Raw genomic sequence first — 15,283 nt, forward strand, 5'->3', positions numbered from 1 at the left:
TAATTATTAAATATTCAAAAATAAACAAAAATATATATGATTAATATAAAATAAATACATTAAATTTTAGAAAATTTTGTCATTTCTTCTCAAACTATATTTTTCTAATATAAAATCATAAAATTCGATCGAAAATTTTCGTGGATATTATAAAAATATAATTTCGTCTTAAAAAATCTTATCAAAAATGCAGGAAAAAATTCAAAAATTCTTTCCGATTATATTCTTCTATTATAAAAATTTTAATTTGGACAAAAAATTTTACCAAAATATTAATTTTATATCAGGAAGATAATATGAGAAAAAGTAGCAAAATTTCTTGTGAAATTTTAAGATTTGAAGTTTTCAAATATTTTTGTGATTTTGCATCAAGAGAATATAATCTATGAAAACCAAAAATAATTTATAATATTCCTAACGTTAAATTTGAAATATACGTATATAAATCGATCATAATTATATTAAAAACAATTTGACTATCGCTACATTTAATTACAATTCCTTTTGTCTTAGTATTGCTATTGTCTATATATATATATATATATATTCTCTTCTCTTAGTCTAATAGTCTAATTAGTCTAATATTTTTTTTAATATAATTTTATTTTGAATCGATAATATCGCATGTGACATAAGAATGGTAATGGAAACTATTTATTAATTTGTATATAGCTTCTGGACTATGTGACACAAAAATGCATTGAATGACATGTCTATTCTATGTTTCATATCTAGTCAGTATTTTTTTTGATTATGATACATTTAAAATAGATAAGTATTCATAAATCAATAAAATTGACAATTTATTTCATCATGTTTGCATATTGAAGACATCTATCGTTGATTATGAATACTATCAATGCTAAGTTTAACTTAATTGATATTTTAAATAACATTTCGTTACTTGCGATTCATTAATGTGATGATTATTTTAGAAGTGAATATGCAATACAATGTGAAATTTTTTATTTTAGTATAAATACTATTTTATTTTAGTATAGTTTAAATAAAATTCAAATTAAATTTTTAAGATATAAGCATAACCTCAACAATAGTAATGCTTGTTTTACGTAGTTTTCAAAATACAAATTTACTTGTATTACTCGGTGGTCTTTTGTTGTGCCTTGTTTTTATGATACAAGTGAAACAAATTTATAATAACAATCAAAAATATAATAGATATTTAGGATATAAAGAATATGTAAGGTTTTATAAAAAAATATATATATATATATTCTTTATTTAATTTCTTTATTTTTCTTTATTATTCTTTATTTTTGAATATTTATCGATTTGTTTAAATTTTAGATGAATGAAATATCAACAGAACTAAAAGCAGTAGAAAAATCTGCAAACAAGTCTTCAAGCTATATTCATCAGTTAAATGAAATACTTTTAAAACATCGTGATAAAGATATAAAAAATGTGACTATATCACATCCCCTTTTTTGATTATAAATCATTATAGTAGGTATATATTTAAAATTATTAAATTTATATAATATAAAATTATTAAATTTAGTAAGTAAATTATTAAATTAATACTCATAAAAATTTAATTTATAAATTAACATGAAAATAATAACATTAAATTAATATGAAAATAATCTTATATTTCAATTAAAATATGAAACATATATCATTTGTAGTTAAAAAAATAATATGCAAAACTTGCATAATATTGAAATTAATATACAAGATTTTATAAAAATTTTTTAATATCTCTCTTTAATATAAAAATAATGAAGAAAATTTGTAATATTCTGTTGTTATGTAATAATTTGTAAACTAAACTAATATATTTCCAGTCAAATATTATATTTATGGATTTTCTTAACAATTTATTTAAAATCCTTATCATACCAATTATAATATTCGTACACCATTTCTACAATATTATAAATAAAAAAATAATAATTAATTGAATAAATATATTTTTTATTCAATTTATTGCTTATATGATGATATTGAATATTTATGAGTATTATATTAAGTATTATTTAACAATATTTTTTATATTATAAAAATTAAATAATCTAAATTTTTAAATTAAATTTTGAAGAGACATACATTGTGGTTTTTTAGTTTTTTTAATATCATTGAGAACTCCTGTAGGTGCACAAAGCCAAGGATCATTGGTTATTTTCTGCCATTTTAATAATCTTTCTTGTAAATCACTGAATATATTCTGAAAAATAATTTAAATTTAACAATTTAAAGTTGATTTATTACAATTAGAATATAAAAAATATTTTGATTTTAATTACTTTTGCTGATGATTTAGAAGCAATATTATTTTTTTCCTCTGGATCATATTTTAGATCATATAATTCCCATTCTGGTCTTTCATAATAATTTTCTAATGTTTTATACCATGGAAGTGGTTGTTTATTTCTAGTTCTATTCAAAAGATCCTTTAAATAAAAAAAATGATATTTATTTATAATTTGTAATATGACTTATAATGTGATTTCTTTTATAAATTTTTCTTATATTATTTATTAATATGATTATATTTATATTTATAACTATATTATATATATTTTATAGATCACCTGAAATGTTGGTGAAACATAAAAATCTTGATCAATTGGAAATGGCATTTTGTAATTAATATTATGTATAAGTTTATATCTTTTGGTTCTAATTGCACGCATTGGATAATACATAGTAACTTCATGATGAGTTTGACTGGCAAAAATAGCTGTATTATTTTCTATAGGTTCTGCAAATGTTCAAAAATATAATATTAGAATATTGAATGTTAATAATAATAATAATTTAAATATACCTTGAATAAGAAGGGGAAGAAGAGATTTTCCAGTTAAGAAAGGAACAAATATTTCATTTGTATCAAATGGAGATGGATCCATATATGGTATGTTAAACCAATCTAATAATGTTGGTACAATATCCAATAAAGATGTTAAACTGTATGTTATACTATTTTTTCTGTGATTAGGAATTGGAGACCTAATCATCATAGGTTCTGCTAATCCTAACATAATAAACATAATTATTTTTTTATACTTAATATTTTTAATCTTAATTAAAAAAAAGATTATTTAATCATTATATAATATTTTTTGTATATACTATTATTTACCTGGTTCATATAAATTTGTTCGACCATTTGGAAATGGTATACCATTATCAGATGTATAAATCACTAATGTGTTATCTTTAAAACCAGCATTTTCCAGTTCTTTTAAAATCAATCCTACACCTATAAAAGTTTTAGCATTTCTTGTCTATTTCTAATTCATTTATTACTAGTTTTATTATGTTAATATATTTTTAATGTATATAATATTACATATTTTATATTTATTATATTAACATTTAATATTTAATTTTCTACTTAAAAGAATACAACAAAATTTTAAATAAATATTTGTAATAGAAAAATATAATTATATAAAGTAAAAAATTATGTATTTTTTTAAAGTTGTGATTTAGAAATTTTTTACCTCTAAGACATTATAATTTAAAACTTATATATTATTATATAATGATGCATTACTTAAACTAAATTAACATTTTAAAATTTTTTAAAAAAGAAATATTAATTTTTATTTTTTTCTATTATAAATAACATATTTGAATAATAATTTTTTAATATCATTAATGTGTTTGTTACATATTAATTTCTAATAATTTATTAAATATCTAGTTTTAATTATTTTATTTAATAAACATACCTTGATCTAAACGAGAAATAGTTGTATATTGAGCAGCAATATCTCTCCTAGCTGCTTCTGTATTTTGAACAAAATATGGAACTTTTACTTGTTCCCATTGATAATATATTGGATTCCAATCAGGAATAGTACCCATACCAATATCTCCATTACCAAATTTTTCACAAAAATTTCCATATTCTGGATGTGTATGACCACATCGATGAGGATCATGAAATCCAATATATAAAAAAAAGGGTCTAAAAATAAAATATTATAATTTATATTATATTTATCTTTGTTTTTTATTATTATAATTTAAAATTATTATCATAAAGCTATAGTTTGATAGAAATTTTATATTAATAGAGAAAAATTAATTTAAAAGCTAAAAAAAATTCATACTTTGTTTTATTCTGAGAGAAAAATTCTCTAACTAAAAGTTTAATTTTAGTAATATTTCGACCAACTTGAAGTATAGAATTATTTTCTTCTGTTTGTGAAAAATCAAATGGATAAACATTGCTTGGACCTATATGCTTTTTACCAATAATACCTGTAAAATATTCATAGATGATTCTTAAATTTTACACTTATTAAATTTTAAAAATTATACCTGTTCTTATATTATTTTTCTTTAATATTTTTGGTAAACTTTGAACTGTTTCAAATGAATTAAAATGATGAATTCCATGATGAAGACCATACATTCCATTTTGATGACTTGGTAAACCAGTAAGTAAAGAAGAACGACTAAAATGTATAAAAATTATAAAAATACAATATTAAAATAATAATATGATAATAATAATATAAAATGTATAAAAATTATAAAAATACAGTATTAAAATAATAATATAATAATAATAATATAAAATGTTGAAGAATATCTGAAACAGTACTAATAAATAACAATGATACCTAGGAGAACAACTGCTAACTGAAGAATATGCATTATTAAATAATAAACTTTCTTTTGCCAAATTATCTAAATTAGGTGTTTGGCAAATTTTATTCAAGTAGGATCGCATTTCAAATCCACCATCATCAGCTATATATATAAGTATGAAATTTTATTAATTATAAGATTATAAAATTTAAAAAAATATGAAATATTTTTTAATTAAAAATTATATTATAAATAAATAATATTAAATAAAATTTTGTAACATTATATATATATATATATATATATATATACATATAACAAAATATTTTTATTATTTTAAAAATTTTATTCAAAAAAAAAAGATTAGATCAAAAAAATTTATCATAAAATTATATATTTTCAATTTTTTATATTTTAATTTTTTTTTACCTAAAAGTAAAACAGCATTTTTATGTGATATAATGTTTGCATTTGTATTACATAATTCTAATAAGATAAGATAGATAAAATAGTTAAATTTATTCAAATAGATTTTTTTTAACATTGTTATATGATATTTTAGATAAGAACAGAATTAATGAAGAACACGTCAAATTAGCCACGTATCAGTTTACAGACATCGTCTGTATTTTTTTTATTTTATAACATATATAATATTAAATTTATTTTGTGATCGATGAAAGTACAAGTCAAATGTCAATTTAATTATAATTAAAATATTGTACAATAAAATATTAATTTTATTTTTATTTATATGTCAATAAATTATTGTATGTAATAGGTTATATTTGTTATTTCATTATTGACATATATTAATATTCGATAATGTTTTTAAATATTATATATTTTTTTTATTAAAAATGTATTTTATTTTTTTATTTTTTTTCGTCAACTTAAAAATATATAAATTATAATTAAAATTTGAATATTATTATTAATATAAAGTTTGAATATGTTTAGATTTGAAAAGATCACATAAAAAAAAGAATTGTTGATATATTATATAATAATGAGAAACATAATTAGTAACATAATAAGTATAATAATGAATTTTGCATGTGACTTGAGTATTTGCTTTATATGATAGTTTTTTAAAGATAAAAATAATAATTTTTTCATATTGATGATTTTTAATATTTAGTTTAAAAAATTTTTTAGTAATTTTTATTTTTTTATGGATTTTTTTTAATATTCATTTCTTATTAAAAATTTAATTTCAAATTAAAAAATTTTTATTTATATTAATCTGAAATTTATATTTCAGATTAAATAAATATTATTTTACTATGACGAAGAAGATAATATGTTTATTTGATGTTGATGGCACACTTACGGATCCTAGACAGGTATATATTCAATGAAAATAAAATATATTATATAATTATAAATAAATTTCTATTTAATTTCTCATTAGGCAATTAAACCATCCGTGGAGAAATTTCTTTTGGAAACTGTTAGAAAGGAATTTGATATAGCTGTAGTTGGTGGATCAGATTTAAATAAGATTAAAGAACAATTAGGTGGTAAAAATATATTTGAAAAATATAAATATGTTTTTGCAGAAAATGGGCTTATTGCATTTAAAGATGATAAACAGTTGCCTACTGAAGTAAGTAACATAATTAGAAATATATTTTATAAAGTTTTCTATGTCTTATATGTCTTTTATATTATTTATTTAAAATTTGATTTCTTATTTTAGACAATTCAAAGTATTATTGGTGAAGAAGCATTGCAAGATTTTATCAATTTTTGTTTAAAATATATATCAGAATTACATTTGCCATTCAAACGTGGAACTTTTGTAGAATTTAGAACAGGTATGATTAATATATCACCTGTTGGTCGTAATTGTACTAGAAAAGAGCGTATTCGATTCTATGAATATGATCTTGAACATCAAATTCGACAGAAATTTATTCAAGCTATTAAAAAAGAATTTCCAGATCTTGCTTTAACATATAGTATAGGTAACTAAGATTTTTTATATTTATATATGTATTTTGCATAAATATTCAGTATAGATATAATTATATTTATTGTATGTTTTTCTTATTGTATTTTTTTTTTGATTTACATTTATTTCAAAAAATTATATTTATCATATTTAATATCAGTATATTTAATATCAGTTTTATATATACATATATAAAATTTCTAATTATGATATATTAATCTAAAAAATTATTAAAATTATTTGTTTTATTAAAATTTTTATTAAACACATCTTTTTTATATCTAAAGGAGGTCAAATATCTTTTGATGTTTTTCCTATTGGTTGGGATAAAACATATTGTCTTAGACATATTCGAGGATATGATGAAATACATTTCTTTGGTGATAAAACAACAGAAGGTGGTAATGATTATGAAATTTATGAAAGCGATTTAACTGTTGGACATCGTGTGACATGTCCTGAAGATACAATTAATCAACTTAACATTCTTATAACACTTATGAAAGAAAGAAGAGAAAAAGAACAATTGGAATTTCCTATACAATGTGCATAATGAATTAAATATTTTATCTAATATACAAAAAATATATTATTTATATAAGTTTGTTTTGCTAATATTGCATTTCACTTATAGTATTAAATTTTTATTTTTAAAAGAAATTTTAAAAAAAATTGCACTTAAATTTTCTACCTACAATAAAAAGATTTAAAATATTTAATATTTTATATTTATTGATCAACTAAATTATTGAAATATATGTATAATTGTATGACAAAATAGATTCATATTTCTTTATGAAATATTATTTTAATATTAGCTTATATTATATTTTGTTGATATCATGTGATAAAAATTTATAAAAATATAAGTTTAAGTAATAGTAAGTTTTAAAATGATTATATTATATGTTACCATAAAATACATATATTCTATATGTATTTAATAAGGTATTGGTTTTAGAAAACATTAAGATAGATATATAACATATATTGTACATTTATTTCATTGTTTTTTTTTTAATAATATTGCCTATAATTAATTTTTTATTTTTTAAATACAAATTTATAAATTTAAAAGATTCAATTTCATTTTTTTTTCATTTTTATTTGATTATATATATACATATATATACATATATGGTATATATTCTATCTAAAAAATTTTACATAAAATAAATGATGAAATTTTATTAAAAAAAAAAACAAAGAATATATATATATATTCATTTTATATAGAGTATAATCTTATATTTTTTATTTTATTTAAGATGATAATATTATATAAATGTAAATAAAATAAAATCATGAAATTTTATAAATATAATTTTATTTTTTAAAAATAAATTTTGTATATAGATGTATATATACATATATATATTAACATAATAAAATTAATATAAACTATATAAATTTTGGAATTTTAAATCACATATAAAAATACTTAAAACTATCTTATGTAATATTACTTTTATATTATATTAAGTATTAATTTGCTATTTTTGTAGATTTCTATTTAAATACAAAGATGCTTGAACTTTTGTAAATATGTATATCAAAATTAGTCATATTATAAAAATGTAATAAAGAAATAGTGTATTTCCTACATTTAGTTTCTATTAAAATGCATATTTTTGATATGTTAATAATTAAGCGTAACAAATTCGTAAAACACTCAAATTTCGATATTTCATTTTGATACATTTACATTCCTTGATAAACAGGTATACGTTTGGTTATGAATGCTGCTAGTCCTTCAATTCTGTCTTTTGTATCCACAACTTTACTATAACATTGTTTTTCAACTTCAAGTCCATCTGTAATAGATACTTGAAGACCTTTTGACATTGCTATTTTTGCCATTCTAAAACACAATAAAAATAAAAAATAAGTATTATCTGTTATAATATGTTATATTATGTTTATAAATTAAATTTAAAATGTAAAAATGTTGAAAGTTAATAGATTTTTTATCAAATAAATTTAATTGTTACCAATTATTTGAAATTGTTAATATTTTATCCTATCAATTTTTAGAAAAAGAATATTTAATATTATTTTTATACTTACTTAACTCCAATAGGACCATTAGGTAAAATTTCTCTGGCAATTGTTAAAGCAGTTTGATAAGCAGCATCACCACTTTTATTTTGAGGAACTACTTGATTTATTAAACCAATTTCCATAGCTTGTTCACCATCAACTATACGTGCAGTATAAATGAGTTCCTTTGCTTTAGCAATTCCAATTATTCTTGGAAGTCGTTGCGTGCCACCTGCTCCAGGAATAATAGCCCATTTTGTTTCTACAAGTCCCATTTTGGAATCTGATGCTGCAATTCTAATATCTGTGGCTAGAGCAAGTTCTAAGCCACCACCTAATGCAGTACCATCTATAGCAGATATTACTGGAGTTGGTAATGTCTCTATACTATTTGTTATGCTTCTTAAAAATGAAACAAATTTTAAAATTTCTGAATTATCCATCCTTTTTCTTTCTCTTAAATCTGCACCAGCACAAAAAATTTTTGGAACCAAACTGCGAATAATTAATACTCGTAATTTTGTATCTTCTCTGATGGAAGAAATAGCATCATTTAGTTGACTAGTTAAAGTTTTGCCAAGAGCATTAGAAGCAGTAGGTCGATTTAATCCTAATACTACAATACCATTATCTTTTCCATCCAAATATTTAAGTACTATTTCTTTTACATCATTTTTTGGATTTAACATTGCATTGGTAGATAATGCTCTTATAGCAATTGTACAAAGAGAATGAAAAGTATATTTAACTCTTGTAGTTAAAGGACCCATTATATAAAGTTTGTATATGAACAATAAATTACGTCTCGTACAATTAAGCTAAAAAAATAATTTTTATGATTAAAAAAATAATATAAAAAAACAAAGCTTGATTAATTTAAAAGTTATTTATTTTTTAAATTAATTTAAAATTAATTTATTAATATGTATATACTTTTTACATATATTAAAATACAGAGTTTATTTATATTGAAATTTAATTTAAACTATTTTCAATATAATCATTGATTAAAAATTTAACTAAATATATCTGCAATAAGAAAAATAAATCAAATCATTGATACTAATATATTAATATCAACACAAATCTTGATCACTTGCAAATAGTGTCGGCATATTTATATTATTAAGTTATATGCTTATTATTAAATATTTATGTAAAAAGCATAATAATAATGAAATGTAATAAAAAAATAAATCATAAAAAATTGTCTAAATTAAATTTGCAAATGATTAAATATATATAAAAAAAATACATATTAAAAAATGTAAATACCGTATCCCTTTCAAATCGTATAAGAATGTCACAAGCAACTCCTTGGACTTTACGCACTGTCGCGTTCAACGTTCAACCAATAACATTTGTGGTAGGGAGAATTGAAGAAAGTTCAAATATAACGTAGTAATCTCAACCTAACCTTCAGTACTTCCAACGACGACGTCGTAAACGTAACTGGTTGTTGCAGAAAATGAAAGGAAAATATACTTTGCGACCTACTGAAGTTGTATGTGTTTTTATACATTGTTTGTATGTACTTGTGCGTATATATGCACCACATATACATAGATAAGATTTCAAACATCCATTTTACGTCAGTCGATATGTTTTTCAATCTTTTGATTAACTTGATGAAGTATAGCTAAAGTTATCAGAATGAAACAAAAACAAAGAAAATAAAATTGAATATATTATATTTTTAATAATTATCTAAAAAAGGAAATTATGTATCAAGAAATATGAGAATGTAATGTTTGCAATTTGTTTTAACTAAATTTTAATTTTTGAAGTTTTCGCTTTGAATGTTTTGAATTATGCAAATTTATATCTAAGCAAATAAAAAGTTTAAATATTGTTTATATTATAAATAACATAATTTTAATTATAAGTTTGAAAATTAGATTTGAATTTGATGAAATATATTTAATTTTACTTTTTTTTTATTAATATTTCACATAATTTAATTCATAAAATATTTTATAATGATATCTTTCTACTATGACTATTTTATTATATTATTTTAATATTATTTTAAAATTTTTATTAGAAAAGAAAAATAAAAAAAAAAAAGAAAATAAAAATAATATTGAAATTTTTCTAATAAATTAATTACACATATGTAATTAAATTACATTTCTTAATGAATTAATTCCAATTAATAGTTTTTTAATTTCATTTAAAAATTATAAGATTTATAAATTACTATATATGTCAGTAATTTTGAAATTTATTGTTAACTTATTGTATATAATTAGTTACTTCTATTCAATTTCTAAAACTATTCGTATCAAATTGTTGTATAAATTATCAAATAATTTATATTTTTTTCTTTTTTCTATGAATTCTTTCATAATTTTTTCCAGTTTTCATAATTGTAAAGAAAATAAACAAGTTAGATATAGTAACTTATGTTTATAGTAGATCTTTTTTTTTTAAATTAAGTATATCAATTTGTATGTTTATTTATTTTAATATATTTTATTATATTTTCGGAACAGAAAAAAAATAATAAAACAAATTTTTAAATTTGATTAAAAAATCATTTGAAAAATCGATTAAAATTTTACATTATTAATTTTATTAAAAATTGTATAAAATATAAAATATATTGTTAAAATATTACAAAATATTATATTAAAAATGATTATAATTACGTTTTATATTATTAATAAAAATATTATTTTAAAAATTGAATACAATGAGTACTCTTAAAAATTAATTTTTTAGAGAATAAATTATAAAATAAATTGTTTCATTCAATAGTAATTATAAATTAAACAATATTGCACTTTATGAACAATGATAACGACGCGTGATTACCATAATTGAAGAAGAAAGATAATCTAAAATTAGAACCCTCAGTTTTCAATCTAAAAAGAAATAAAATCGGTGAAACTATTGTATATAAGATATTGTATGAACAAAGATATATCTAGATCACAAATATTATTTAAAAATTGATGAATCATTAATCATTGAAATGGAATGTATTAAAAAAATTTTATTATAAATTATATAACAAATTATAATTTATAATTATAATTTATAGCAATAAAGTAATAAGAAATAATATAATGATAATAATATAATTTTTCTTATTTAATTTTGTAGAAAATGTTATAAGAAACTCATAATTCGTTATTTAAATTTTACAAAAATTTTAAATAGTTTAATTTTATTTTAAATGTAAATTTATACATATTTACATTTAAAATATTTTTGATTATTTTAATATATACTAAAATTTAGTATATTGTGCTTGTATTAGTATATGTTATTAATAATAAATATAATAAATATATTATTTATTTAAATATTAATATATTTTATAAATTATGGAAAAAATTTAAATATAATTTCATCATATTTCATCATATTCTGTTGTAAAAAATGATAAATATAATGATAATTATATCACATTTATTCAATAGATGAATAATTTTATCTTTATTTAATAAAAAAGATTATAATTAAATTTTTGACTGTTATTTACTTCTTGATTAATTTATTCATTATTATGAGTTATTATTTTTGGTTTATTATAAAATTTATCACTTTATCATTAGTTCAATTTTTAGTTTATCAAATTTATCATCAATTGATATTACTTGTATATTTATTCTAAATGAATAGCAATATTTTTAATATTATCAATATTATAAAACTATCAATTTGATGCTAATATAGAGAACTGATGATATTGTTGACAATACATCAAAAGAATATTATTCTAAAATATATAATACAATAATGAAACATGAAATTATTATTATTATTATTTCATCATAATTAAATATTTCATTCAGATAAAAAAAACATTATTTCTATTATTTATTTTGTACTATCTCAAGCACTTTCATGAAAAAAAAGTATCATTAAAATTATTACGTATCACATTTTTAACATTAAATAGTATTCTAAAAAGTATTCTATTTAAGATTTTTCATACTATAATAAATATTTTTCTAAATGCTCGATTGTTTTAATTATGTATTTAATAGTCTAATTAATAATATAATATAATAATGATTAATATAAATATAAAATAATTTAAATATAGATTTTCAAACTAGGTATGGCGTCCATAGCATTATATAAATGTATAATCATAAAAAATTAACATGTAGTTATGTAAGAAATTTTTTTTTTGTTAAAAAAGAAAATAATCCCTCAATCCAATAATTAATTCTTACATAGATAAATATTAATAGTGTGTTTAATATTTTTATTTAAAATTCAAGTTATTTTAATTCAATTATAGATTCAATACACGATAGACTAATGAGTATATTTTATGTTTGTAAAAATTTTTGAAATTACTTTGTTCTTCAATAAATTTATTAAATTAAATTATATCTCCAATTTACTATAAGTGGATCTCAATATTTAAAAATATATTTATACTCTTTATTTATTTTTTATTTATTTATTTTTTATTTTTCTTTTTTTTTATTATGAAACTATTTCTTTTTCTTATTTATGAAACTATTTTAATTATAAATATATTTAAATATTTTTCTTATGAAATAAATGCATATGAACATTAAAAAATTCATTAACATTTTATAATGACATAATTTTCGAGATTTTACATTATTTTTGTGTTTTTATATATTTATTTTTTATAAAGTTAATAAAAATTGGAAAAAATTTTAAACTAAATTTTTTTTTAAGATTAATAGTTAACATTATTTATTATTTTTTTCATAAATTAAGAATGATATTTAAGATTATTACAAATAATATTATTCGACAAATTTTTATTTTTATTCGATTTTATAATTACCATTAAACATTTATTATAAATTTTAATGTATTATATAAATCTGTAAATCATATTAGAATCCACAAATTTTGAGAAAAACAATTTAAAAATAATTGCAATTTTAAAAATGTATTTTGTGCTTTTATGATAATTATTCATTTTATATTATTAATAAATAAATATATTTATTAAATTATTAAATTATAAAATATATTTAAATATACTTAAAATAATCATTTAAAATAATTATAATTAAAAGGAAAATACATCTATTTTTATAATATTTTTCAATTTATTTTAAAAATTAAGAATCCAGAAAAAATCTAACTATGCAACGGATCTTTTTGCTAAAGAAAGCATCAAAGAAGTTCTAAAATTATTTTTGTTTTCAATATACAAACGAAATAATTTAGCCAACTATGCAGCAGTGACAATGGCGTCCATAATGGCTTCGTTGTGATTTCGATTACACTGCAATTTCTGATTAAATTTAAAAATTTTTAATTTAAAATTTTTTTCAATAAAAAAAGGAATGACAGGTAAATAAATTTTAACGCATTATAATTTTTTAAAATTATTTTATTAATATGTAAATATTAACGGGGTAATATTAAAAAAAAGTTAATTTACTTATTACTCATACAATAAATCTTTTATAAATATAAACTCAATTGTTTTAAGTAATGGGATAACATAAAATAATTTAAATGATGATTACATCAATATCGCAACTTGGAAATATTTCAGACTTCGGAATAATTTGTAGATAATTAAAATAAATAAATAAATAAATAAATAAATAAATAATACATATTCATTTAAAATGAAAGTGTATAACATTCTAAATTGGTTTATTCTTTCTTCTTTATAAATCATGCATAATTTCGAAGAAATTTTTCATAAAATAAGGAAAAATAAACAGGTAAATTCTTAAATTCCCAGTGTAAAAAGAAAACAAAAAATGAATAAGTAGTATATTTAAAAATATAAGTAAATAATTACTATATTATATTTTTAATTATTATTCAAATATTAAGGAAATAATATAGATTTAATTTATTAAATATTATATTAAATATTTTACTTTTAATATTTTAATACATTTTTGCATATTTCATTTTTGTATTTTTAAACTTATATTCGCATTAATATCTGCAATCTAATAATAGAAAATTATTAATATTATCATAATTTTTGTTTTTTTATCTCTCAATATCATTAAAAAATTAATGCCCAATTTATTTAATTATGATAATTTTAATTAATATTATTTTTAATAATATTAATAATTTTATATTACTTCATAATACAGGATCAATAAACAAAATTATTATTTGTAAAAATAACTTAAAAAGACATCAATATATTTTATAAATTGGAATATTTAAGAAGTTAATTAAGAATTTACGTTCTTCAACGTTCTAATTCTTAATTACCCAATATCCTTCATAATTAAATTTCCAGCTATTCCTACTAAAATATTCAATATCTGATTTATCCTAAACATCCCAATATTCATTATTTAATTTTCAGTCGATGAATAGTACGATGAATAGTCCAACCACAACAAGAAAATATATTTTCGAGAAACAAACACCATTTACCATAAGAACCATTCTTATATTAATAATTATTATTAATTATAAGATTATTAATTATTATAATTAATAATTTGATAATTAGTGAAATCGGGTTAATTCTGAAGAATATGACGAACGTTGGTAATTTATTTATAAATTTAATATATTCAACGATTCACATATTTTATATGTAAATCGTGCAAATATATAATATGTATAATTTTATGAATTAACATTTCATTATACAAATATAAAAAAAATACCAAAGTTCGTTCTGACATCTTCGAATAAATATTAAGAAAGAGAAAATGAGAAGAAAGAAAAAATTAAAATAATATGATATTTTTTTAATAAACAAAAATCGAAGGATAGTTT

At 18.3% G+C, this 15,283-nt stretch overlaps 4 protein-coding genes across 9 annotated transcripts in view; 2 read left to right on the forward strand and 2 right to left on the reverse strand.

Moving 5' to 3' along the window:
• Positions 1-15,283, forward strand: part of LOC108002410 (putative phosphatidate phosphatase) — a 141,714-nt gene that overhangs the window by 100,692 nt on the left and 25,739 nt on the right. The window lies entirely within an intron of this gene.
• LOC108000124 (N-sulphoglucosamine sulphohydrolase) lies at positions 1,918-5,135 on the reverse strand. The gene is made up of 10 exons (XM_062081558.1): positions 4,999-5,135; positions 4,602-4,731; positions 4,297-4,433; positions 4,086-4,236; positions 3,702-3,940; positions 3,107-3,226; positions 2,792-2,998; positions 2,556-2,725; positions 2,268-2,414; positions 1,918-2,188 (listed from the first exon to the last, which is right to left on the reverse strand). Exons 1-10 carry the CDS (start codon positions 5,111-5,113, stop codon positions 2,045-2,047), a joined length of 1,560 nt encoding a protein of 519 aa, XP_061937542.1. The 5' UTR covers positions 5,114-5,135; the 3' UTR covers positions 1,918-2,044.
• LOC108000126 (uncharacterized) lies at positions 5,053-7,936 on the forward strand. 5 transcript variants are annotated; one of them, XM_062081564.1, is made up of 5 exons: positions 5,053-5,190; positions 5,834-5,915; positions 5,984-6,178; positions 6,272-6,539; positions 6,814-7,936. In XM_062081564.1, exons 2-5 carry the CDS (start codon positions 5,856-5,858, stop codon positions 7,077-7,079), a joined length of 789 nt encoding a protein of 262 aa, XP_061937548.1. In that variant the 5' UTR covers positions 5,053-5,190; positions 5,834-5,855; the 3' UTR covers positions 7,080-7,936. The 5 variants fall into 5 exon arrangements, with proteins under 5 accessions (XP_061937548.1, XP_061937550.1, XP_061937549.1 ...); XM_062081566.1 differs by having other exon boundaries at positions 5,157-5,251; XM_062081565.1 differs by lacking the exon at positions 5,053-5,190 and adding an exon at positions 5,201-5,339.
• Positions 7,837-10,169, reverse strand: LOC108000125 (methylglutaconyl-CoA hydratase, mitochondrial). The gene is made up of 3 exons (XM_017060309.3): positions 9,842-10,169; positions 8,594-9,384; positions 7,837-8,387 (listed from the first exon to the last, which is right to left on the reverse strand). The coding sequence occupies exons 2-3, from the start codon at positions 9,334-9,336 to the stop codon at positions 8,228-8,230; spliced, it is 903 nt and encodes a 300-aa protein (XP_016915798.1). The 5' UTR covers positions 9,337-9,384; positions 9,842-10,169; the 3' UTR covers positions 7,837-8,227.

The sequence above is a fragment of the Apis cerana genome, linkage group LG11, assembly GCF_029169275.1.
Source record: "Apis cerana isolate GH-2021 linkage group LG11, AcerK_1.0, whole genome shotgun sequence".
Classification (NCBI taxonomy): Eukaryota; Metazoa; Arthropoda; class Insecta; order Hymenoptera; family Apidae; genus Apis; species Apis cerana.

Excerpts from the sequence above, each read along its gene's own strand:
- LOC108000125 (XM_017060309.3), bottom strand. The coding sequence starts at position 9,336 with ATGGGTCCTTTAACTACAAGAGTTAAATATACTTTTCATTCTCTTTGT. Across the intron at positions 8,388-8,593 it reads AATGGTCCTATTGGAGTTAA|AATGGCAAAAATAGCAATGT; the intron begins GTAAGTATAAAA and ends ATTGTGTTTTAG.
- LOC108000126 (XM_062081564.1), top strand. The coding sequence starts at position 5,856 with ATGACGAAGAAGATAATATGTTTATTTGATGTTGATGGCACACTTACG. Across the intron at positions 5,916-5,983 it reads CACTTACGGATCCTAGACAG|GCAATTAAACCATCCGTGGA; the intron begins GTATATATTCAA and ends ATTTCTCATTAG. Across the intron at positions 6,179-6,271 it reads ATAAACAGTTGCCTACTGAA|ACAATTCAAAGTATTATTGG; the intron begins GTAAGTAACATA and ends TTCTTATTTTAG.
- LOC108000124 (XM_062081558.1), bottom strand. The coding sequence starts at position 5,113 with ATGTTAAAAAAAATCTATTTGAATAAATTTAACTATTTTATCTATCTT. Across the intron at positions 4,732-4,998 it reads AAATGCTGTTTTACTTTTAG|CTGATGATGGTGGATTTGAA; the intron begins GTAAAAAAAAAT and ends TTATATATATAG. Across the intron at positions 3,941-4,085 it reads TTCTCTCAGAATAAAACAAA|ACCCTTTTTTTTATATATTG; the intron begins GTATGAATTTTT and ends TTTTATTTTTAG.